At 43.8% G+C, this 26,465-nt stretch overlaps 1 protein-coding gene across 2 annotated transcripts in view; it reads right to left on the bottom strand.

Moving 5' to 3' along the window:
• Positions 1 to 4,173: 4,173 nt before the first annotated feature.
• LOC115159115 (endoplasmic reticulum metallopeptidase 1) overlaps positions 4,174 to 26,465 on the bottom strand; it is a 49,325-nt gene continuing 27,033 nt past the window's right edge. For both annotated transcript variants that reach the window (XM_029708544.1, XM_029708545.1), the window contains 10 exons: positions 20,174 to 20,386; positions 19,690 to 19,813; positions 19,315 to 19,408; positions 13,325 to 13,499; positions 12,382 to 12,569; positions 12,074 to 12,226; positions 11,670 to 11,860; positions 9,507 to 9,622; positions 9,096 to 9,259; positions 4,174 to 5,484 (listed from right to left, as the gene is read on the bottom strand). In XM_029708544.1, coding sequence (XP_029564404.1) covers positions 5,317 to 5,484; positions 9,096 to 9,259; positions 9,507 to 9,622; positions 11,670 to 11,860; positions 12,074 to 12,226; positions 12,382 to 12,569; positions 13,325 to 13,499; positions 19,315 to 19,408; positions 19,690 to 19,813; positions 20,174 to 20,386 — 1,586 coding nt within the window. In that variant the 3' untranslated portion in view covers positions 4,174 to 5,316. The remainder of the gene's footprint in view (positions 5,485 to 9,095; positions 9,260 to 9,506; positions 9,623 to 11,669; positions 11,861 to 12,073; positions 12,227 to 12,381; positions 12,570 to 13,324; positions 13,500 to 19,314; positions 19,409 to 19,689; positions 19,814 to 20,173; positions 20,387 to 26,465) is intronic.

The following is a 26,465-nucleotide window of genomic DNA, read 5'->3' as shown; positions in this document are numbered from 1 at the left end:
ATCTAAATCTTTTAGGGGGGGTTAGAAGGATTACTTTATCCTATCCCAGGTATTCCTTAAAGAGGTGGGGTTTCAGGTGTCTCCGGAAGGTGGTGATTGACTCCGCTGTCCTGGCGTCGTGAGGGAGCTTGTTCCACCATTGGGGTGCCAGAGCAGCGAACAGTTTTGACTGGGCTGAGCGGGAACTGTGCTTCCTCAGAGGTAGGGAGGCGAGCAGGCCAGAGGTGGATGAACGCAGTGCCCTTGTTTGGGTGTAGGGCCTGATCAGAGCCTGAAGGTACGGAGGTGCCGTTCCCCTCACAGCTCCGTAGGCAAGCACCATGGTCTTGTAGCGGATGCGAGCTTCAACTGGAAGCCAGTGGAGAGAGCGGAGGAGCGGGGTGACGTGAGAGAACTTGGGAAGGTTGAACACCAGACGGGCTGCGGCATTCTGGATGAGTTGTAGGGGTTTAATGGCACAGGCAGGGAGCCCAGCCAACAGCGAGTTGCAGTAATCCAGACGGGAGATGACAAGTGCCTGGATTAGGACCTGCGCCGCTTCCTGTGTGAGGCAGGGTCGTACTCTGCGAATGTTGTAGAGCATGAACCTACAGGATCGGGTCACCACCTTGATGTTAGTGGAGAATGACAGGGTGTTGTCCAGGATCACGCCGAGGTTCTTAGCACTCTGGGAGGAGGACACAAGGGAGTTGTCAACCGTGATGGCGAGATCATGGAACGGGCAGTCCTTCCCCGGGAGGAAGAGCAGCTCCGTCTTGCCGAGGTTCAGCTTGAGGTGGTGATCCGTCATCCACACTGATATGTCTGCCAGGCATGCAGAGATGCGATTCGCCACCTGGTTATCAGAAGGGGGGAAGGAGAAGATTAATTGTGTGTCGTCTGCATAGCAATGATAGGAGAGACCATGTGAGGATATGACAGAGCCAAGTGACTTGGTGTATAGCGAGAATAGGAGAGGGCCTAGAACAGAGCCCTGGGGGACACCAGTGGTGAGAGCACGTGGTGCGGAGACAGATTCTCGCCACGCCACCTGGTAGGAGCAACCTGTCAGGTAGGACGCAATCCAAGCGTGGGCCGCGCCGGAGATGCCCAACTCGGAGAGGGTGGAGAAGAGGATCTGATGGTTCACAGTATCAAAGGCAGCAGATAGGTCTAGAAGGATGAGAGCAGAGGAGAGAGAGTTAGCTTTAGCAGTGCGGAGAGCCTCCGTGACACAGAGAAGAGCAGTCTCAGTTGAATGCCCAGTCTTGAAACCTGACTGATTAGGATCAAGAAGGTCATTCTGAGAGAGATAGCAGGAGAGCTGGCCAAGGACGGCACGTTCAAGAGTTTTGGAGAGAAAAGAAAGAAGGGATACTGGTCTGTAGTTGTTGACATCGGAGGGATCGAGTGTAGGTTTTTTCAGAAGGGGTGCAACTCTCGCTCTCTTGAAGACGGAAGGAACGTAGCCAGCGGTCAAGGATGAGTTGATGAGCGAGGTGAGGTAGGGGAGAAGGTCTCCGGAAATGGTCTGGAGAAGAGAGGAGGGGATAGGGTCAAGTGGGCAGGTTGTTGGGCGGCCGGCCGTCACAAGACGCGAGATTTCATCTGGAGAGAGAGGGGAGAAAGAGGTCAAAGCACAGGGTAGGGCAGTGTGAGCAGGACCAGCGGTGTCGTTTGACTTAGCAAACGAGGATCGGATATCGTCAACCTTCTTTTCAAAATGGTTGACGAAGTCATCCGCAGAGAGGGAGGGGGGGGGAGGGGGAGGAGGATTCAGGAGGGAGGAGAAGGTAGCAAAGAGCTTCCTAGGGTTAGAGGCAGATGCTTGGAATTTAGAGTGGTAGAAAGTGGCTTTAGCAGCAGAGACAGAAGAGGAGAATGTAGAGAGGAGGGAGTGAAAGGATGCCAGGTCCGCAGGGAGGCGAGTTTTCCTCCATTTCCGCTCGGCTGCCCGGAGCCCTGTTCTGTGAGCTCGCAGTGAGTCGTCGAGTCACGGAGCAGGAGGGGAGGACCGAGCCGGCCTGGAGGATAGGGGACAGAGAAAATCAAAGGATGCAGAAAGGGAGGAGAGGAGGGTTGAGGAGGCAGAATCAGGAGATAGGTTGGAGAAGGTTTGAGCAGAGGGAAGAGATGATAGGATGGAAGAGGAGAGAGTAGCGGGAGACAGAGAGCGAAGGTTGGGACGGCGCAATACCATCCGAGTAGGGGCAGAGTGAGAAGTGTTGGATGAGAGCGAGAGGGAAAAGGATACAAGGTAGTGGTCGGAGACTTGGAGGGGAGTTGCAATGAGATTAGTGGAAGAACAGCATCTAGTAAAGATGAGGTCAAGCGTATTGCCTGCCTTGTGAGTAGGGGGGGAAGGTGAGAGGGTGAGGTCAAAAGAGGAGAGGAGTGGAAAGAAGGAGGCAGAGAGGAATGAGTCAAAGGTAGACGTGGGGAGGTTAAAGTCACCCAGAACTGTGAGAGGTGAGCCATCCTCAGGAAAGGAACTTATCAAGGCGTCAAGCTCATTGATGAACTCTCCAAGGGAACCTGGAGGGCGATAAATGATAAGGATGTTAAGCTTGAAAGGGCTGGTAACTGTGACAGCATGGAATTCAAATGAGGAGATAGACAGATGGGTCAGGGGAGAAAGAGAGAATGTCCACTTGGGAGAGATGAGGATTCCAGTGCCACCACCCCGCTGGCTCGATGCTCTAGGGGTATGCGAGAACACGTGGGCAGACGAGGAGAGAGCAGTAGGAGTAGCAGTGTTATCTGTGGTAATCCATGTTTCCGTCAGCGCCAGGAAGTCTAGGGACTGGAGGGTAGCATAGGCTGAGATGAACTCAGCCTTGTTGGCCGCAGACCGGCAGTTCCAGAGGTTGCCGGAGACCTGGAACTCCACGTGGGTCGTGCGCGCTGGGACCACCAGGTTAGAGTGGCACTGGCCACGCGGTGTGAAGCGTTTGTATGGCCTGTGCAGAGGGGAGAGAACAGGGATAGACAGACACATAGTTGACAAGCTACAGAAGAGGCTACGCTAATGCAAAGGAGATTGGAATGACAAGTGGACTACACGTCTCGAATGTTCAGAAAGTTAAGCTTACGTTGCAAAAATCTTATTGACTAAAATGACGAAAATGATACAGTACTGCTGGCTGGTGGAGTAGGCTAGCTAGCAGTGGCTGCGTTGTTGACTTTGTTTGAACGTGTAGCTGGCTAGGTAACCTCGATAGTTTCAGTACTACACCTTGTCATGATACAAAAGCAACTTTGTAGCTAGCTAACATAACACTAATCAAGACGTTCCTTTGTAATGTATTTAGTTTCTACAATGCTGCTCGTCGGTAATAGTTGGCTAGGTTTGGAAAAATGGCGCCGCGGGGGACGGAAATAGCTGGCCAGCTAACCTCAATAATTACTAAACTACACAATTATCAAGCTATGACAAAGACAACTATGTAGCTAGCTAGCTAACACTGCACTAGTCAAATCGTTCCGTTGTAATGTATTAGTATCTACAGCGCTGCTAGTCGGTAACGGTTGGCTAGCTAGCAGTGGGTTTGATGATGACTAAGTCTGGAGTCTGGACAACGGCGTCGCGGCTGGCTAGCTAACCTCGATAATTATATTAAACAGAGGGAGTAAAACTTAGGCAAGCAATAAACATTTCAGAACAACTACTAGTCGAATAAGACATGAGAGGGATGACGAATTTTGGCAAAGATATTTATTTATAGACTAATACACTTGAAACAAATAGCCAAACCGAAAACTGCAGACATTACTAGTGCCTTCCCCCACAATCAAACCGACATAAAAAAAACGTGATCCGAAATCTCAACTAGCAAGCAAGTCGCAGCAATGAAGAATTGAGTGCGTGTGCGTTCACGCGAAGGTGGGGGAATTCTGGCAGGGGGAGATTTTCAGCACAGCACCGGCTCCTGTTTCACTGATTCTAGTTCGACTGCAAATCGTGGTGAACCCTGCTCGCAGCACCAACTGTCAAGTTTTTTATTCTGAGAATTATAACCTAACGGACACTATAAAAGCTTAACCAAGTTAATTCTTCCCAGAGAGTCCATACAGCTGCATTCAGATAAAAACATTTTCACACAAGCACTCCTAGGCTGAGTCTCCTCCTACACATCTGTACAAACATTGCATCTTTACTGCTAGGCAGGACAATAAGTGATACGGGTCATAAACTTATTTTTCTCCCTTAACATGACCTGACCTGATCTCGACCCCCCTTCATCACTAATCAATGGCTCTCTCCCCTTATCAATGCCTGCCACATGTGATTGCTTCCCTGCACTCAATATTTCAATAAGATACCTGATATAATGTAAACGTTATACATTACCCTCTCTCCCTCTGTGACACGAATAAGTATATTTCATATTCTCAGAACCCAACAGTAGCAACACGTGTCTTCAATTCAGCATAATCTCTGAGAAAAAACTGTGTGTCTGATACACACAAGCTTGGTAGCAAGTTCTCAAAGTATGAACAAATTCACTGTCCTTTTAACCAAATTCATGCAAAAACTCACACCAAACATGAATTAACATTTCATTGCACTTTCCTAGTTAAAACAAAAGACAGGAAAAGACAGCCAGATTTGTATCTAATCAACTACATTTAAATGATAGGAGTGCACCCTTGTGCCGCTCCCTCTGAACTATCCGCACTTTCCCTGTAAAAATAAATCCATAGCACTTGCAGTACAATAAAATATAAACAATCCAAACATGACAATTTAATTCACACAGAAACATTCATTCTTCAACCCATTACATTTTTTTATATATATATAAAAAAAAACTGTTTGAAGGAAACAAAATACACCCTAGGGAAATGTAAAATAAGTGAATTGTCCCTTTAAGCTTGGCCCTGGAAAGGTCAGAACCAGAGATGTTAGAGATATAACCATCCATCTAAGGCACTGTAGCCTTTCCTGAAAATATAGTGACGCTAAAGACTGATGCTTTTGACCTCATGCTTGTTGACAGAGCTGGCAGGAGGTAGAATAGATACAAAACAGTTAGGTAGAGAGAGTAAAAAAAACAACGCCCTAATTACCTCTATCCCCACAAAGAAAGGAAGAACTTCGGTGGACCATGCCCTTGTCAGTAAGTTAGTCCTACCTGTTACTATATACTGTATAAAAAAAGGATGCTTGGCTTAAGTGGCTCTCCTGTTAGCAACTAGCCTATTGACAAAGTGATGGTGGGGTTCTCTTGAATATGCCAGGGAACTGGGGACGTGCATGTCCGTGTGTCTGCCATCTGTGTCTGTTTCAGTGTGTTGGAGTGGAGGGGAAGCAGGCCCAACAACGGTCCCATTATCTCAGTATCGGTACATGTGATAGGTGGAGACCCAGGAAGAGGGGAAGGCCCACTTGGGGAACCTCTGTAGCATGTCATCTAGCTGAACAGTCCTCTGGTCCTCTCCAAAGTAGTAGTGAGATGAGATGGCTACTGAGATCATCCCCTCTGGGCCCTCCTCTCTGGGAGGCTGGAGAGGGGAAATACAGACACATCAAAAACACAAATCACATATGGACAATATATAAATATACACATCAATATAAATGTACATTGTGCACAAATTCGTGTGAGGCGTTTGAAAATACAGTACTAGTCAAAAGTTTGGACACCTACTCATTCCAGGGTTTTTAATTTTTTTTAACTATTTTCTAGATTGTAGAATAATAGTGAAGATATCAATACTATGAAATAGCACATATGGAATCATGCAGTAACCAAAAAAGTGTTAAACAAATCTAAATATATTTTAGATTCTTCAAAGTAGCCACCCTTTGCCTTAACGACAGCTTTGCACACTCTTGGCATTCTCCCAACCATCTTCATGAGGTAGTCACCTGGAATGCATTTCAATTAACAGGTGTGCCTTGTTAACCTGTTGGGGATAGGGGGCAGTATTTGCACGGCCGGATAAAAAACGTACCCGATTTAATCTGGTTACTACTCCTGCCCAGTAACTAGAATATGCATATAATTAGTAGATTTGGATAGAAAACTCTAAAGTTTCTAAAACTGTTTGAATGGTGTCTGTGAGTATAACAGAACTCATATGGCAGTCAAAACCTTGAGACAAATCCTAACAGGAAATGGAAATCTGATGTGTGGAATAACTTCAAACCTTTGCCATTGAAACACACAGGGACTTATTAATCATTTAGCGACAGTCTTTACAAAGTGGTTTGAGTCTTCTATGGTAGAAACTGACCCAAAGAGAGGCTTTGGAAGTTGGTCACAGGGGGAGGGCCATTACCATTATGACGCGGGTGCCCCTGGCTACCCTCCCCTTTCAAAACGTTTAGTAATAATAATAATATTGTGTAACATGATGTCCTAGGAGTGTCATCTGATGAAGATTGTCAAAGGTTAGTGCTGCATTTAGCTGTGTTTTGGGTATTTGTGATGCATGCTAGTTGCTTTGAAAATGGCAGTGTGATTATTTCTGGCTGGGTACTCTCCTAACATAATCTAATGTTTTGCTTTTGTTGTAAAGCCTTTTTGAAATTGGACAACGTGGTTCGATTCTGGAGAGGTGTATCTATAAAACGGTGTAAAATAGTCATATGTTTGAGAAATTGAAGTTATAGCATTTGAGGTTTTGTATTTCGCGCGACGCAATTCCACTGGCTGTTGACTAGGGTCTTGCCCAGAGAGGTTAATTAAAAGTTAATTTGTGGAATTTCTTTCCTTCTTAATGCATTTGAGCCAATCAGTGATCAGGCCTACCACTGTTGTTTCATCAGCAAACTTAATGATGGTGTTGGAGTCGTGTTTGGCCACGCAGTCGTGGGTGAACAGGGAGTATAGGAGGGGACTAAGTACACACCCCTGAGGGGCCCCAGTGTTGAGGATCAGTGTGGCAGACGTGTTGTTGCCTACCCTTACCACCTGGGGGCAGCCTGTCAGGAAGTCCAGGAGCAATGGACATTAGACCGGTGGAAATCTGTCCTTTGGTCTGATGAGTCCAAATTTGAGATTTTTGGCTCCAACCGCCGCTTAGTGGGACTATCATTTGTTTTTCAACAGGACAATGACCCTACACACCTCCAGGCTGTGTAAGGGCTATTTGACCAAGAAGGAGAGTGATGGAGTGCTGCATCAGATGATCTGGCCTCCACAAACACTTGACCTCATCCCAATTGAGATGGTTTGGGATGAGTTGGATCTCAGAGTGAATGAAAAACAGCCAACAAGTACTCAGCATATGTGGGAACTCCATCAAGACTGTTGGAAAAGCATTCCAGTTGAAGCTGGTTGAGAGAATGCCAAGAGTGTGCAAAGCTGTCATCAAGGCAAAGGGTGGCTACTTTGAATAATCTCAAATATAAAATATATTTTGTTTAACCTGTTTAGGATAGGGGGCAGTATTTTTACGTCCGGATAAAAAACATACCCGATTTAATCTGGTTATTACTCCTGCCCAGAAACTAGAATATGCATATAATTAGTAGATTTGGATAGAAAACACCCTAAAGTTTCTAAAACTGTTTGAATGGTGTCTGTGAGTATAACAGAACTCATATGGCAGGCCAAAACCTGAGAAGATTCTATACAGGAAGTGCCCTGTCTGACCATTTCTTGGCCTTCTATAGCCTCTTTATCGAAAACAGAGGATCTCTGCTGTAACGTGACATTTTCTAAGGCTCCCATAGGCTCTCAGAAGGCGCCAGAACGGGGAATGATGACTCTGCAGTCCCTGGGCGAAAAACAGTAGGACATTTGGTAAGTGGTCGATCTGAGAACAATGACACGGGTTCGCGCGTGCATGTGAAGAGTCCATTTTACATTTTCAGTGTTTGAACGAAAACAAGGTCTCCCGGTCGGAATATTATCGCTATTTTACGAGAAAAATCGCATAAAAATTGATTTTAAACAGCGTTTGACATGCTTCGAAGTACGGTAATGGAATATTTTGAAATGTTTTGTCACGATACGCGTAGGCGAGTCACCCTTCGGATAGTGTCTTGAACGCAAGAACAAAACGCAGCTATTTGGATATAACTATGGATTATTTGGAACCAAAACAACATTGGGTGTTGAAGTAGAAGTCCTGGGAGTGCATTCTGACGAAGAACAGCAAAGGTAATCCAATTTTTCTTATAGTAAATCTGAGTTTGGTGAGTGCCAATCTTGGTGGGTGTCAAAATAGCTAGCCATGATGGCCGGGCTGTCTACTCAGAATATTGCAAAATGTGCTTTCACCGAAAAGCTATTTTAAAATCGGACATAGCGATTGCATAAAGGAGTTCTGTGTCTATAATTCTTAAAATAATTGTTATGTTTTTTGTGAATGTTTATCGTGAGTAATTTCGGAAATTCACCGGAAGTTTCGGTGGGTATGCTAGTTCTGAACGTCACATGCTAATGTAAAAAGCTGGTTTTTGATATAAATATGAACTTGATTGAACAAAACATGCATGTATTGTATAACATAATGTCCTAGGAGTGTCATCTGATGAAGATCATCAAAGGTTAGTGCTGCATTTAGCTGTAGTTTGGGTTTTTGTGACATTATATGCTAGCTTGAAAAATGGGTGTCTGATTATTTCTGGCTGGGTACTCTCCTGACATAATCTAATGTTTTGCTTTCGCTGTAAAGCCTTTTGGAAATCGGACAGTGTGGTTAGATTAACGAGAGACTTATCTTTCAAATGGTGTAAAATAGTCCTATGTTTGAGAACTTTGAATTATGACATTTTGTGGTTTTAAATTTGGCGCTCTGATGTGTCACTGGCTGTTGAATAGTGTGGGACGATTTCGTCCCACCTACCCTAGAGAGGTTAACACATTTTTGGTTACTACATGATTCCATATTTGTTATTTCATAGTCTTCACTATTATTCTACAATGTAGAAAATTGTTAAAAAATATATATATATATATAAAAAATACCTTGAATGAGTAGGTGTATCAGAACTTTTGACTGGTACTGCACATTGTGCGCAAAAAAAGCAATGTATGAAATTAAACGCTACCCCAGCAGGCAAAACTGGTCCAAATTATGTCATTACAATCAGATAACAGCCAGTTTTGATTGTCACCAGCTTTGCCTGCTTGGAACCTTAAATCCCTAATATTCAATACCTGTATTTCAAACCAGAAGTTCCAGGCGGGGGCGTCCAGGCCATGGGTGTAGAATATGGAATACTCTCTAGCCAGGTATAACTGGGGGGTGGCGTCCCCAAACCACCAGCTAGACAGAGAGGCTCCTCGGTGGAGCATGAGGTAGAGGGACATGTGGCTGGGACCTGGAGGACACACATACAGTTATATAGTCACACACACACACACACAGTCTCACACACAACGCATAGGGTCAAGAGTTAATCCTGACCACATGATGTAACAAACTATGGGTTCTAGTCACATGAGGGTAGTGCCATTTTTACAAAATATTTGGAAAGAGCTGGGAGGGGTAATGGATCTTACAGAAGGTAGGAGGAGAGGAGGTAGACGCACGGTGCGGAAGATTGGAGGATGAAAGGGACATCTCACCTTTGACTTCAAAAGTCATCTTAACTGTTCCCCATTTTGTCTCCTCTTTAGAAAGGAGCTGAAACTCCACAGGAGACTTGGGAGAGACCTCAGGGGCTGGGAGGTACCAGTTACTCCTGAAAACAAGAAAAGTTTATTTGCTTTTTTACAGCTGTTATTTCGTTTTTTTTTGCTGAACCAGTCAAAACTTGCCAGAAAGTGTTCAAGAATAAATATATGGTATATGCATGATACAGTAACATTTTAAAAACAGTTAATGTCTTTCTTTTTAAGTATACAGTACCAGTCAAAAGTTTGGACACACCGACTCATTCCAGGGTTTTTCTTTATTTTAACTATTTTCTACATTGTAGAATAATAGTGAAGACATCTAAACTATGAAATAACACATGTGGAATCATGCAGTAACCAAAAAAGTGTTAAACAAATCAAAATATAGATTGAGATTCTTCAAAGTAGCCACCCTTTGCCTTGATGACAGCTTTGCACACTCTTGGCATTCTCTCAACCAGCTTCATGAGGTAGTCACATGGAATGCAATTCAATTAACAGGTGTGCCTGGTTAAAAATGAATTTGTGACATTTCTTTCCTTCTTAATGCGTTTGAGCCAATCAGTTGTGTTGTGACAAGGTAGGGGTGGTATACAGAAGATAGCCCTATTTGGTAAAAGATCAAGTCCATATTATGGCAAGAACAGCTCAAATAAGCAAAGAGAAATGACAGTCCATCATTACTTTAAGACATGAAGGTCAGTCAATCCGGAAAAGTTAAAGAACTTTGACTGTTTCTTCAAATGCAGTTGCAAAAACCATGAAGCGCTATGATGAAACTGGCTCTCATGAGGACCGCCACAGGAAAGGAAGACCCAGAGTTACCTCTGCTGCAGAGGATTGCACCTCAGATTGTGAAGCATTTATTTGGGCTGCAGATTTCAAGTACCAGACACATCTCAACATCAACTGTTCAGAGGAGACTACATGAATCAGGCCTTCATGGTCTAATTGCTACAAAGAAACCACTACTCAAGAACACCAATAAGAAGAAGAGACTTGCTTGGGCCAAGAAACACGAGCAATGTACATTAGACCAATGGAAATCTGTCCTTTGGTCTGAGAGGTCCAAATTTGTCTTTGTGAGATGCAAAATAGGTGAACGGATGATCTCTGCATGTGTGGTTCCCACAGTGAAGCAAGGAGGTGTGCTGTTGTGATAGTGCTTTGCTGGTGACACTGTCTGTGAATTATTTAAAATTCAAGGCACACTTAACCAGCATGGCTACCACAGCATTTTGCAGCGATACGCCATCCCATCTGGTTTGCTCTTAGTGGGACTATCATTTGTTTTTCAACAGGACAATGACCCAAAACACACCTCCAGGCTGTTTAAGGGCTATTTGACCAAGGAGAGTGATGGATTGCTGCATCAGATGACCTGGCCTCCACAATCACCCAACCTCAACCCAATTGAGATGGTTTGGGATGAGTAGGACTGCAGAGTGAAGGAAAAGCAGCCAACAAGTGCTCAGCATATGTGGGAACTCGTTCAAGACTGTTGGAAATGCATACCTCCCAAAGCTAGTTGAGAGAATGCCAAGAGTGTACAAAGTTGTCATTAACGCAAAGGGTGGCTACTTTGAAGAATCTAAAATATATTTCGATTTGTTTAACACTTATTTGGCTACTACATGATTCCATGTGTGTTATTTCATAGTTTTGAAGTCTTCACTATTATTCTACAATGTCGAAAATAGTCAAATAAAGAAAAACCCTTGAACGTGCAGGCCGTCATTGTAAATAAGAATTTGTTCTAAACTGACTTGCCTAGTTAAATATAGGTTAAATGTAAAAAATTTGTAGGTGTGTCCAAACTGTTGACTGGTACTGTACGTTCTACGAGGTTTAGGTTAAGTTTAGGTTTATTTGAACATCTTGGTACATATGCAGAAACATACATACAATGTCATACAATATAAAACAAGTCAAAAAGATATGATCTGCCTAACTACATGGACAGTGCACCATCAAGTCATAAGACATAAACAAAATCCATCATGGGCAACAGAACTTTAAACAACAGAGCAGACTAGTCACGGAGATACAACAACACATCAAATGTATTATAATTATAAAAACGTTCCATTTAATTCTGTGGGTGTGACATACTTATCAGATCGGAACCAGGGGTAGCCACAGAAAGGCCTGTCCTCCTGACAATTTGTCATGATGGTATCATTGATCTCTGGTATGATAGGCGTGATGTGCTGCATGCCAGTGTAGTCAACGCTGTTGATCCACAGACCTGAGTCTCTACTCTCCACCTGGCCGTCCAGATCATGGAAGATACGAGTGGTGTGCTTTTTTTTGGGGGGGGGGGGGTCCCCGGATCAGATAATAGTTTATTCAATGTATCAACATGTTTGTATCTGTTTCTAACTAAATAAACCATTAATGAATTTCATTAAAATAATACATTTGTTATTAACTGACTTTGCCTGGATAAATAAAAGGTTCAATAAAAATCGGTCAGGTGTGTGTGTTTAAACAGAAAGAGCCTCAGATGGTCTCACCTGGATGAAGACCCGTTTGGGGCGTGGGCCAGAGGGGTCTGCTGTGTAGGGGAAGAACATACCACAGGATACAAGCAACAGAAACACAGTAAACACGGTTCCCAGACCTGCCAACAGCCACTTAGTAGACCTGGCCAGGTAGATAAAGTGGAGCTAGAAGAGAGAAGAAAACAGAGAGAAAACGAGAAAGAGAGAGGCTTAAAAACACAGTGGTTTACCTGTCATCACATTTTGCTCCTAAGAGACACTTGAAACAAGACAATTGAGTTTCTAATCTTTCGCTAAAGAGGTACAGTAACTGTACTGACAAAGAAGGAGGAGAAGAAGAGTATGGTGAGGGTGACGATGGTGGCCAGGACCACATCAGGAAGGTATATGTTGCTCCTCCCAAGGGTGGGCGTGAAGACCTCAAACACCAACCAGATCAGGAACATGAAGTGGACATAGGGCAAAGCCAGACCCAGCTGGTAGAGGACAGAGTACTTCACCGAAGCACCTGGAGATATAGACAGGAGAGATACATTTACATGAACTAACTCTAACCCAGCTGGTAGAGCACAGAGTTATCCACAGATACACCTGGACCAAAGCAGGACAGGAGGGACATATTAACAGACAGAATAATAACAATTCCTGCCTTTCCATTTAAAAGAAACACTAACGCTTAGACACATCAATGCATCAGTGTTGTTGCTGAGCTGTGAAAACGGACTGAAAAAGACCTGATTAAACATCACACTTAATAATAACAACAATGGGACCATTGAACAGTATCCAGTAGGGTTGGGTCGCTATATGATTCAAATAGAATATGGTGATATTTGACATTGACGATATATCGTGAAGTGGAAGAAAGACTATACTCCGTTTGAACTTCACAAATAAAAACGGCCCTTTTATCAGTTAGGCTGTATCGATATGTTGACAATGAAGTCCAAATGAATTAACTAAGCCTCATTTTTTTGCCACACAAAGATTATTTAATGAGGATGTGACTATAATATTGTAAATCAGTACAAAAAAAGGATTTGGCCATTATTGGCGCCAAACGATTATATTGGATATCGAGAAATTTGGAGTAGCGTACCGCAAATATCACCCAACCCTAGTATCCAACACTAACCAGTATCCATTTATTTCCCGTGAAAAGGAACGTCCTCATGGGAGAGAAATTCTAATAAAAGTTATAAATCTGTAACACAGAACTAGGTACAGTCTGGTACAATGTTTTGACCGCTCAAGTCTCTTTACCTCTGAGTTTGAACTCCCTGGCGAGGAGCAGCTTGGTGGCCAGAGGGAAGGCCACCATGAGCATGGGGACGTAGGCAGAGCAAAGGCCGTTAGCTGTGAAGTAAACCAGTGCGCCACACCACAGCAGCAGGCTCACATCAAAGTAGAGCTCCCCCACCTCCAGACGACGCACACCCTGAAGGAGGAAGACAGACAGACACGCGGAGTGAGAGGGGTCAACAAGGGCATGGAAGAACCCTGGTGACATTTATAGCAGGAGAAAACCATAGAGAGACAGGTCACTAAGGGCAAACACATTATCACCACTTAACCGTTGCAATCAGATTATTATTCTCCCAAAAAAAAGCCCATTAATTTCAGTTCATATCAATACAATGTTCCTTGATTCTCAGGGGTAGTTGCACCTCTTAGCTACGTAAAATCAATAACATTTGTTTTGATGCATGTTTTGAGCTTTGTTCTCCCTGGAGCCCAACTGTGGCCTTGCAAAGTGAACATGTGAGAGATGGAGTGGGTCTGAACTTCAGTCTCAATAGAGTGAGAGGGATGGGAGGGACTCTCTCTCTCTCGCTCTTTCCACCTTCTCTTTCCACCTGCTCTCTCCACCTGCTCTCTCTTGCTTGTTCCCCCTGCTCTCTCAATTCAATTTAAGGGCTTTACTGGACTGGGAAACATGCCAACATCGCCAAAGCAAGTGAAGTAGATAATAAAATAAAGTGAAATAAACTAAAATTAAACGATACACTCACAGAAGTTCCAAAAGAATAAAGACATTTCAAATGTCATTATGTCTATATACAAAGTATTGTACAAAAACATAAATATGGGTTGTATTTACAATGGTGTTTGTTCTTCACTGGTTGCCCTTTTCTTGTGGCAACAGGTCACAAATCTTGCTGCTGTGATGGCACACTGTGGTATTTCACCCATTAGATTTGGGAATTGGGTTTGTTTTCAAATTCTTTGTGGATCTCTAATACGGTCCTCTTTCTCTCTCTCTCATCAAAATATATTTTAGATTCTTCAAAGTAGCCACCCTTTGCTTTGATGACAGCTTTGCACACTTGGCATTCTCTGAACCAGCTTCAGCATGGAATACTTTTCCAATAGTCTTGAAGGAGTTCCCACATATACTTTTCCTTCACTCTGCGGTCCAACTCATCCCAAACCATCTCAAATGGGTTGAGGTCGGGTGATTGTGGAGGCCAGGTCAACTGATGCAGCACTCCATCACTCTCCTTCTTGGTCAAATAGCCCTTACAGCCTGGAGGTGTGTTGGGTCATTGTCCTGTTGAAAAATATATGAAGAATGCTGTGGGAACCACACATGCAGAGATCATCCGTTCACCTACTCTGCATCTCACAAAGACACAGCGGTTGGAACCAAAAATCACAAATTTGGACTCATCAGACCAAAGGACATATTTCCACCAGTCTAATGTCCATTGCTCGTGTTTCTTGGCCTCTTCTTATTGGTGTCCTTTATTAGTGGTTTCTTTGCAGCCATTCGACAATGAAGGCCTGATTCACACAGTCTCCTCTGAACAGTTGATGTTCAGAGGACTTATCCTCTGCAGCAGAGGTAACTCTGGGTCTTCCTTTCCTGTGGTCTTTCCCCCTGCTCGCACTCTCTCGTTTCCCCCTGCTCGCACTCTCTCGTTTCCCCCTGCTCGCACTCTCTCGTTTCCCCCTGCTCGCACTCTCTCGTTTCCCCCTGCTCGCACTCTCTCGTTCCCCCTGCTCGCACTCTCTTTCCCCCTGCTCGCACTCTCTTTCCCCTGCTCGCACTCTCTCGTTCCCCCTGCTCGCACTCTCTCGTTCCCCTTGCTCGCACTCTCTTTCCCCCTGCTCGCACTCTCTTTCCCCTGCTCGCACTCTCTCGTTCCCCCTGCTCGCACTCTCTTTCCCCCTGCTCGCACTCTCTTTCCCCTGCTCGCACTCTCTCGTTCCCCCTGCTCGCACTCTCTTTCCCCCTGCTCGCACTCTCTTTCCCCCTGCTCGCACTCTCTTTCCCCTGCTCGCACTCTCTCGTTTCCCCCTGCTCGTACTCTCTCGTTTCCCCCTGCTCGCACTCTCTCGTTTCCCCCTGCTCGCACTCTCTTGTTCCCCCTGCTCGCACTCTCTTTCCCCTGCTCGCACTCTCTCGTTTCCCCCTGCTCGTACTCTCTCGTTTCCCCCTGCTCGCACTCTCTCGTTTCCCCCTGCTCGCACTCTCTTGTTCCCCCTGCTCGCACTCTCTTGTTCCCCCTGCTCGCACTCTCTTTCCCCTGCTCGCACTCTCTCGTTTCCCCCTGCTCGTACTCTCTCGTTTCCCCCTGCTCGTACTCTCTCGTTTCCCCCTGCTCGCACTCTCTCGTTTCCCCCTGCTCGCACTCTCTTGTTTCCCCCTGCTCGCACTCTCTCGTTCCCCCTGCTCGCATTCTCTTGTTCCCCCTGCTCGCACTCTCTTGTTCCCCCTGCTCGCACTCTCTTGTTCCCCCTGCTCGCACTCTCTTGTTCCCCCTGCTCGCACTCTCGTTCCCCCTGCTCGCACTCTCTTGTTCCCCCTGCTCGCACTCTCTTGTTCCCCCTGCTCGCACTCTCTTGTTCCCCCTGCTCGCACTCTCTTGTTCCCCCTGCTCGCACTCTCTTGTTTCCCCTGCTCGCACTCGCTCGTGCCATGGCAACCTCTCACTCTCTCCCAGCTCCACTTATAGATGTATGAGCTGAGCACTAACAGAGGCCTAATTCACAGGCTGTTCAGAGTTCAAAACCACTTCATTATTACTAGCCACTGTGCATGTCTGCACACTCGAAATACCCTCCTGAGAATACCTTTTACCACACACACCGAATAACGCTCTCCTCCTCTTAGGCTATTAAATACTGCAGCATACTGCATCATTCTGTACTCATTAGGGGGAAGCCGTCATATTGCAAGGAGGAGAATGTTGTTTAATCTACCTATTGATAAACTCTGATAAGAGACTTGGACAAATGGGAAAATACTGGCAGTATCCTGGCACTGTAGTGATGTAGTGATTAACTACTGCCTGCCTTCTCTTTGCTCTGGTTCAATCATCAATATGTATTGATCACATCTGCACTAATACTGCAAAAAATCTGCTTTAAAGCTGTATCCAAATCCATCAGATGTAGTGATCACAATATAGTAGCCATATCCAGGAATACCAAAATTTCAAAGGTTGGGCCTAATATAGTGTATAAGAGGTCCAACAATGTTTTGCAGTGATTCCTATGTCGATGATGTAAATAATATTTGCTGGTCTGTGGTGTGTAATGAGGAGCAACAAGATGCTGCAATTGACACATTTATGAAATTGCTTATTCCAGTTACTAATAAGCATGCACCCATTAAGAAAATGACTAAAAACTGTTAAATCCCCTTGGATTGATGAGGAATTGAAAAATTGTATGGTTGAGAGGGATGAGGCAAAAGGTATGGCAAATAAGTCTGGCTGCACAACCGATTGGCAAACGTACTACAAATTGAGAAACCATGTAACAAAAATGAATAAAAAGAAGAAAGTACACTATAAAATAAAGATAAATGATATAAAGAATGATAGTTAAAATCTTTGGAGCACCTTAAAATGACCTTTTGGGCAAAAAGGCAAACTCAGCTCCATCATTCATTCATTGACCCCAAGCATACTTCCAAAGTTGTGGCAAAATGGCTTAAGGCCAACAAAGTCAAGGTATTGGAATGGCCATCACAAAGCCCTGACCTCAATCCCATAAAAAATTTGAGGGCAGTACTGAAAAAGCGTGTGCGAGCAAGGTCTACAAACCTGACTCAGAATTGGCCATAATTCACCCAACTTATTGTGTGAAGCTTGTGGAAGGCTACCCGAAATGTTTGACCCAAATTAAACAATTTAAAGGCAATGCTACGAAATACTAATTGAGTGTATGTCAACTTCTGACCCACTGGGAATGTGATGAAAGAAATAAAAGCTGAAATAAATCATTCTCTCAACTATTATTCTGACATTTCACAAACTTAAAATAAAGTGGTGATCCTAACTGACCTAAGACAGGGAATTTTTACTAGGATTAAATGTCAGGAATTGTGAAAAACTGAGTTTAAATGTATTTGGCTAAGGTGTATGTAAACTTCCGACTCATGACTAAGTCGGTTGGCGGAAATAAAAATACAGGCTTTGTTGTTGGCAATAACTTTCAGATAAACAAAAGTCAGCAAAAAGTTGGCGGCATGGTAAAGTTGGCTAGGCCACTCCAGGACCTTAATGTGCTTCTTCTTGAGCCACTCCTTTGTTGTCTTGGCCGTGTGTTTTGGGTCATTGTCATGCTGGAATACCCATCCACGACCCATTTTCAATGCCCTGGCTGAGGGAAGGAGGTTCTCACCCAAGATTTGACGGTACATGGCCCCGTCCATCGTCCCTTTGATGCGGTGAAGTTGTCCTGTCCCCTTAGCAGAAAAACACCCCCGAAGCATAATGTTTCCACCTCCATGTTTGACGGTGGAGATGGTGTTCTTGGGGTCATAGGCAGCATTCCTCCTCCTCCAAACACGACGAGTTGAGTTGATGTCAAAGAGCTCCATTTTGGTCTCATCTGACCACAACACTTTCACCAGTTGTCCTCTGAGTCATTCAGATGTTCATTGGCAAACTTCAGACAGGCATGTATATGTATTCTTGAGCGGGCGCTGCAGGATTTCAGTCCTTCACGGCGTAGTGTGTTACCAATTGTTTTCTTGGTGACTATGGTCCCAGCTGCCTTGAGATCATTGACAAGATCCTCCTTTCTTCCATTTGCGAATAATCGCACCAAATGTTGTCACCTTCTCACCAAGCTGCTTGGCAATGGTCTTGTAGCCCATTCCAGCCTTGTGTAGGTCTACAATCTTGTCCCTGACAGCCTTGGAGAGCTCTTTGGTCTTGGCCATGGTGGAGAGTTTGGAATCTGATTGATTGATTGCTTCTGTGGACAGGTGTCTTTTTTACAGGTAACAAGCTGCAGTTAGGAGCACTCCCTTTAATAGTGTGCTCCTAATCTCAGCTCGTTACCTGTATAAAAGACACCTGGGAGCCAGAAATCTTTCTGATTGAGAGGGGGTCAAATACGTATTTCCCTCATTAAAATGCAAATCAATTTATAACATTTTTGACGTGTTTTTTCTGGATATTTTTGTTGTTATTCTGTCTCTCACTGTTCAAATAAACCTACCATTAAAATTATAGACTGATCCTTTCTTTGTCAGTGGGCAAACGTACAAAATCAGCAGGGGATAAAATACTTTTTCCCCCCACTGTATATGATTTATAAAGTATGGTTACATTTCATTTGCTCTGTTAAACGTACTCTTTGGAATGACTTCGATAGCAACAGTGAATCTATTTATTTTTTAAGTGGATCTCACACAATCATTCCCACAATAGCACATTGGTAATGGTCAGTGAACAATATCATAGCTGGGCTTGGTTAAAACCCTGAATGGGAGACCAAAGGGAAAGATCAATTCTCCAGTAGGAGGTTCTGCCCAGCCTATTGTTTAAAAAATATCCTTGACGATCTGACGTTTTAATGGTAGAAATTCAACATATTTTATATAAAGTTTGCCTATCATGATGACATAATCCCGTGGTTGAAATTTCACCCTCAAAACAACAATTTACATTGATGACTTTTTTCAAATCCACGTAGATTCCAGGTTACAACACGGAGAAAATTACTTTGGAACAACGTTGATTAAACCAGTTTATGCCCACTGGGAGGAAAGCTTACTGTGGTTTCAACTTTAAGCCACTGTGAATGTACAGGTAGACAGAATTCTCTGCTCACCCCGTCCAAGAGGTTCTTGACCTCTTGACCCCTTGTGTGCGCACACACACACACACACACACACACACACACACACACACACACACACACACACACACACACACACACACACACACACACACACACACACACACACACACACACACACACACACACACACACACACACACACACCTCACCCCATAGAGGTTCTTGGAAAGTGTGTGGAAGAGGACTATCATCCCAGTGGCAGCAGAACCGTACATAAACATGCAGGTGTAGAAGTTGTTGTACCTAAAGAGAGGACAATGGAAAATACAATATTTATGCAAAATTGACTTGACTTCTATATGTAATGACAATATTCAACACTATTTTAAAAAAATTATAGAATTGTCCTACAAAGTGGGTGGTGGGGACGAGCCAATATATACATACAGAACATATATTGAGTCTACTTCCATATATCTTTTCTTGTTATACTCAATATTATATCTCAATGTTTTTAAATAAAAACAGAATAAACTGGAAAAGGTACATTTCCTGAAGAAAATGTGTGTTTGAAGTGGTACTACCAGAACATGGATCGTCCCATCAGTGACACCACAAAGGCAATAAAGACCACGGTCAGCAGAGTGACCGACCAGCTGAGGATGACCGCCACCGTGGCACATGCCAACTCATTCACGTAACGACCTCCTGGTAGAGAGACAGGGATATACAGACGTCGTCAGCTTTAACCTACTTCAGAAGAAAAGATCTAGCCTGTAAAATGGAACGACCATAGGAGTTGGCTATTCCGCACTAGAAAAGACCCTGCTCTGCACTGACACTTAGACCACATTAACATCCTTCAAACATACAACACCCATTAGAGGGCAGAGTGTCATGTGCTCAGTGCCGCTGAATCTGGAACACGTCGGCGTGGGCTCGAATCAGAACCACTGCCCTTCTGACTCGCACTCCTCCAACCTTTCCCTTCCACGGGTCCTATCCATTTAATAAAAACACAAACAAATGAATGAATAAATATCAAAATATGCTCTTGATACCGCTTACCCATGTTGCTGGGATGGAAGCACTTCTTAAACAGGTAGAGGAAGGTTGCTATGGCAGTCATGTAGTTGATGATGGTGCCAACATGGTCCGGGTACGCCACCACCACCATGCCAAGCAGGTCAAAGAACACCATGTTGCCATGGGCATACTCGGACGAGTCCGCCAGCTCCTTAGACATGACCAGGTGCTTCAGAACTGCCAGGATGTTGTCACCTAGGGATACGATGAGGTAATATATCTAATACATTTGATTTAGTTGTGTGAGGGCAATTTGGATAAGCAGTTTAATAAATGAACAATGGATCAGAGGGTTTTGTCTGTTCAAATCCCATCTGGATTATACTGCCCCCTCCCACTGCCCATTCCCTTACGAACCTCCTTTCCAGCATAACATATTTTGCAATAAACCCATTTTATGTAATTTTACTGGGGTCCAATAGTAACAATGAACAATCTTATAATGTGTACATTTCCTAATTGTATCCATGGTACAATAGGTTTTCCATACATCCTCCTCAATGTCACAATTAAGTTCACCCTGCCAAATCAACCTTAAATTCTCCATTTCCATATTGTGCACACGAGACCATTATAAAACACTGAAGCGGAGTGTGATATTATTCTAACAAGTTTTAAATTCTCTGGAGGTTAATACTCACAAGAGACCTCATGCAGCTCCTTAGTTGTAAATATTTCCAGAAATCTTATCTGGCAAATTACATTTCTCCAGGTCCTCATAGGACACACTGTAAGCACTCCTTTCTCACATACAGTTGAAGTCGGAAGTTTACATACACTTAGGTTGGAGTCATTAAAACTTGTTTTTCAACCACTCCACAAATTTCTTGTTAACAAACTATAGTTTTGGCAAGTCGGTTAGGACAACTACTTTATGCATGACACAAGTAATTTTTCCAACAATTGTTTACAGACAGATTATTTCACTTATAATTCACTGTATTACAATTCCAGTTGGTCAGAAGTTAACATACACTAAATTGACTGTGCCTTTAAACAGCTTGGAAAATTCCAGAAAATGATGTCATGGCTTTAGAAGCTTCTGATAGGCTAATTGACATCAATTGAGTCAATTTGAGGTGTACTGTGGATGTATTCCAAGGCCTACCTCCAAACTCAGTGCCTCTTTGCTTGACATCATGGGAAAATCAAAAGAAATCTGCCAAGACCTCAGAAAAAAAATTGTAGACCTCCACAAGTCTGGTTCATCCTTGGGAGCAATTTCCAAAGGCCTGAAGGTACTATGTTCATCTGCACAAACAATTGTACACAAGTATAAAAACCATGGGACCACACAGCCAGCATACCGCTCAGGAAGGAGACGCGTTCTGTCTCCTAGAGATGAACGTACTTTGGTGCAAAAAGTGCAATTCAATCCCAGAACAACAGCAAAGGACCTTGTGAAGATGCTGGAGGAAACAGGTACAAAAGTATCTATATCCACAGTAAAACGAGTCCCTATATCGACATAACCTGAAAGGCCGCTCAGCAAGGAAGAAGCCACTGCTCCAAAACCGCCATAAAAAAGCCAGACTACGGTTTGCAACTGCCCATGGGGACAAAGATCGTACTTTTTGGAGAAATGTCCTCTGGTCTGATGAAACAAAAATAGAACTGTTTGGCCATAATGACCATCATTATGTTTGGAGGAAAAAGGGGGAGGCTTGCAAGCCAAAGAACACCATCCCAGCCGTGAAGCACGGGGTGGCAGCATCATGTTGTGGGTGTGCTTTGCTGCAGGAGGGACTGGTGCACTTCACAAAATAGATGGCATCATGAGGGAGGAAGATTATGTGGATTTATTGAAGCAACATCTCAAGACATCAGTCAGGAAGTTAAAGTTAAAGTTGTGGCAAAATGGCTTAAGGACAACAAAGTCAAGGTATTGGAGTGGCCATCACAAAGCCCTGACCTCAATCCCATAGAAAATGTGTGGGCAGAACTTAAAAAGCGTGTGCGAGCAGCTCTGTCAGGAGGAATGGGCCAAAATACACCCAACTTATTGTGGGAAGCTTGTGGAAGGCTACCCGAACCATTTGACCCAAGTTAAAACTGTTTAAAGGCAATGCTACCAAATACTAATTGAGTGTATGTATGTAAACTTCTGGCCACTGGGAATGTGATGAAAGAAGTAAAAGCTGAAATAAATCATTTTCTCTACTATTATTCTCACATTTCACATTCTTAAAATAAATTGGTGATCCTAACTGACCTAAGACAGGGAATTTTTACTAGGATTAAATGTCAGGAATTGTGAAAAACTGAGTTTAAATATATTTGGCTAAGGTGTATGTAAACTTCCGACTTCAACTGTAGATCCCCTAGTGCACGCAGGCCTTGTCTAAGCCCTACCTCCCAGATAAATGTATGTTTTCCTATGCAAATCCACGAGTTAACGAGCTCAGGGCGAGCTCAGGGCGAGGAGCTCCTTCCAGAGAGACATCAGTGATTGTAACATACTCTGTTTCACGGAAACATGGCTCTCAAAGAACTATACTGTACTATATGCAAACTGCAAACCACATATCCTGAGCCGGGGATTTTAACAAAGCTAATCTGAGGAAAACGCTTCCGAAGTTCTACCAACACATTGACTGTAGCACTTGCTCTGACAAAACATTGGACCACTGCTACTCAACTTTTTGAAATGCCTACAAGGCCCTCCCCCACCCTCTCTTTGGCAAATCTGATCACGACTCCATTTTGCTTCTCCCTTCCTATAGGCAGAAACTCAAACAGGAAGTACCCGTGCTATAGACTATTCAATGCTGATCTGACCAATCGAAATCCATGCTTCAACATTATTTTGATCAGGCGGACTGGGATACAAAACCTATTCCCCCTCAGGAGACTGAAAAGATTTGTCATGGGTCCTCAGATCCTCAAAAGGTTCTACAGCTGCACCATTGAGAGCATCCTGACTGGTTGCATCACTGCCTGGTATGGCAACTGCTCGGCCTCCGACCGCAAGGCACTACAGAGGGTAGTGCGAACGGCCCAGTACATCACTGGGGCCAAGTTTCCTGCCATCCAGGACCTCTATACCAGGCGGTGTCAGAGGAAGGCCCTGAAAATTGTCGAAGACTCCAGCCACCTTAGTCATAGACTGTTCTCTCTGCTACCGCATGTCAAGCGGTACCAGAGCGCCAAGTTTAGGTCCATAAGGCTTCTAAACAGCTTCTACCCCCAAGCCATAAGACTCCTGAACATTTAATCAAATGGCTACCCAGACTATTCACATTGCGCCCCTCCTCCCCTCTCCACACCACTGCCACTCTCTGCTGTTATCTATGCATAGCCACTTTAACTCTACCTACTACCTCAACTAACCGGTGCCCCCACACCCGCACATTGACTCTGTACTGGCACCCCCCTGTATATATTGTTATTTTTTACTGCTCCTCTTTAATTACTTGTTACTTTTATATCTCTTATTCTTATTCGTATTTTTTGAAACTGCACTGTTGGTTAGGGGCTCGTAAGTAAGCATTTCACTGTAAGGTGTTGCATTCGGAGCATGTGACTAATAAAATGTGATATGTTCCGGGTAGCCTCTTAGAATAACATTGATACGGTGACTGAGTTTATCAGGAAATGCATAGGAGATATTGTACCCACTGTGACTATTAAAACCTAGATTGCATCATTCGTGCAAAACTGAAAGCACAAACCACCGCATTTAACCATGGCAAGGTTACTGGGAATATGGCCGAATACAAACAGTGTAGTTATTTCCAACGTATGACAATCAAACAGGCAAAACATCAGTACAGAGACACAGTGGAGTCGCAATTCAATGGCTCAGACACGAGACGTATGTGGCAGGGTCTACAGACAATCACGAACAACAAAAGGAAAACGAGCCGCGTCGCGGACACCGACGTCTATCTTTCGGATAAGCTAAACACCTTTTTCACCCGCTTTGAGGATAACACAGTGCCACCGATGCAGCCAGCTACCAAGGACTGTGGCTTCTCCTTCTCCGTAGTCGACGTGAGTAAGACATTTAAGCGGGTTAACCCTCGCAAAAACAAAGGAGCTGATCGTGGACATCAGGAAACAGCAGAGGGAGCACCCCCCAATCCACATTGCCGGAACCGCAGTGGAGAAGGTGGAAAGCTTCAAGTTCCTCGGCGTACATGTCACTGACAAACTGAAATGGTCCACCCACGCAGACAGTGTGGTGAAGAAGGCGCAAAGAAGGCGCAACAGCGCCTCTTCAACTTCAGGAGGCTGAAGAAATTTGGCTTGACACCTAAAACTTTTACATAGGCCCAATTGAGAGCATCCTGTACGGCTGTATCACCGCCTGGAACGGCAACTGCCCCGCCCGCAACCACAGGACTCTCCAGAGGGTGGTGTGGTCTGCCCAACGCTTCACCGGGGGCAAACTACCTGCCCTCCAGGTCACCTACAGCACCCGATGTCACAGGAAGGCCAAAAAGTTCATCAAGGACAACAACCACCCAAGCCATTGCCTGTTCACCCCGCAATCCTCCAGAAGGCGAGGTCAGTACAGGTGCATCAAAGCTGGGACAGAGAGACTGAAAAACAGCTTCTATCTCAAGGCCATCAGACTGTTAAATAGCCATCACTAGCACATTAGAGGCTGCTGCCCTATATACATAGACTTGAAATCACTGGCCACTTTAATAATGGAACACTAGTCACTTTAATAATATTTACATATTTTGCATTACTCATCTCATATGTATATACTGTATTCTATTATACTGTATTTTAGTCTATGCCACTCCGACATTGCTCGACCAAATATTGATATATTCTTCATTCCATTCCTTTACTTTAGATTGTGTGTATTGTTGTGAAATTGTTAGATATTGCTTGTTAGATATTACTGCACTGTTGGAGCTAGAAACACAAGCATTTCGCTACACCCGCAATAACATCTGCTAAATGTGTATGTAACCAATTAAATTTGATTTGAGTTGTGCCATATAGTGTGCCACAATTTACACCAGCTATTACAGTGAAAAAATACCATGCTATTGTTTGGGGAGAGTGCACAAAAAAATAACTTATTACGGCAACTGGTTTGACATTCACCTCTGAAGGTAAATAAATGTACTTACATTCAGTAATCTTGCTCTGATTGGTCATCCTGAGGGTCCCAGAGATAAAATGTAGCATAGGTAAAATCCATTTTTATATTCAAATGTAGGAAATGGGTTCTACAGTTTGAACCCCTGCTGTCTTTTTTTTTTAGATTTGGGTATGTCATATTAGGCGAAAATTGAAAAAAAAAAGGGTCAGATCCTTAAGAGGTTGGTGTATCGCTGCTCTGTCCCTTGGTACAGCTTTAGAATAAGTAGCTTTATCAAAGAAACCATCTTGAACCTGGTTATAGTCTCCCGCCACCACTGTTTTTCCACCAATGATTTCTCTCATAACCTTAACCTCATGGAAAAACCCAGGATCCTCCTTGTTTGGTGCATAAATATTACACTTAACCTTATTACCATTTACCAGAGCCTCAACACAAATCATTCTTTCTTCCTCATCCTTATGTTGCTTTAACATGACAAAATTCAACGTATGTTGTACCAAAATTGCAACACCATGTTTTTGCTTGAAAATAAGATATGAAATACCTGCCCAACCCAATCCCTTTTCAATTTAGCAGCCTCTGAATCAACCAATTTAGTTTATTGAATAAAAGCTATATCCACTTGTTGGGATTTGAGATAAAATACACATTTCTTCCTTTTAATAGGATTCTGTGAACCGTTGATATTCCATAAAATGGTCTTTGTATATGTTTTAGACATTTATCAAACCTTGCATATTGGGTGTTAGAATTATATTGAAAATCAATCATTTTTGGTGCTGTCATATATTATTACAACCTCAACATTGGTTGCGCTAGAAACACTTGCTTGAGCCATGAACCTAACCACACAACACAAAACAAAAAACAGTAACAACCACCCCACACAACACAAAACAATAACAACCAACCCACCCCTCTCCCTCCTCCACTTGGTCTGCGAGAGACCGCTTGTAACCGAGGAGAGTGTGAAATGTACATCCAACTCATGCAGCCTCCTTTTATCCGCCGGCTCCTTGGTCATATCGGGAAAGTATGATAGCTTGCAGTCCTTCCAAGCCACCGCTCTCTTCTCCCGATACATTCCCTTCACATAGGCCAGCACTCTTTATCTCCAGACCCCTGAGAAAGCGGATGATGATCAGTCTGGGCGGCTGATTCTCGTGTGGTATTGGTGCAAGGGAACCGTGGACTCGTTGAAAGTCA

This window comes from Salmo trutta, chromosome 23, assembly GCF_901001165.1.
Source record: "Salmo trutta chromosome 23, fSalTru1.1, whole genome shotgun sequence".
Taxonomy (NCBI): Eukaryota; Metazoa; Chordata; class Actinopteri; order Salmoniformes; family Salmonidae; genus Salmo; species Salmo trutta.
Note: the sequence above shows the minus strand (reverse complement) of the source record. Positions and strands in the feature narration are given on the sequence as shown.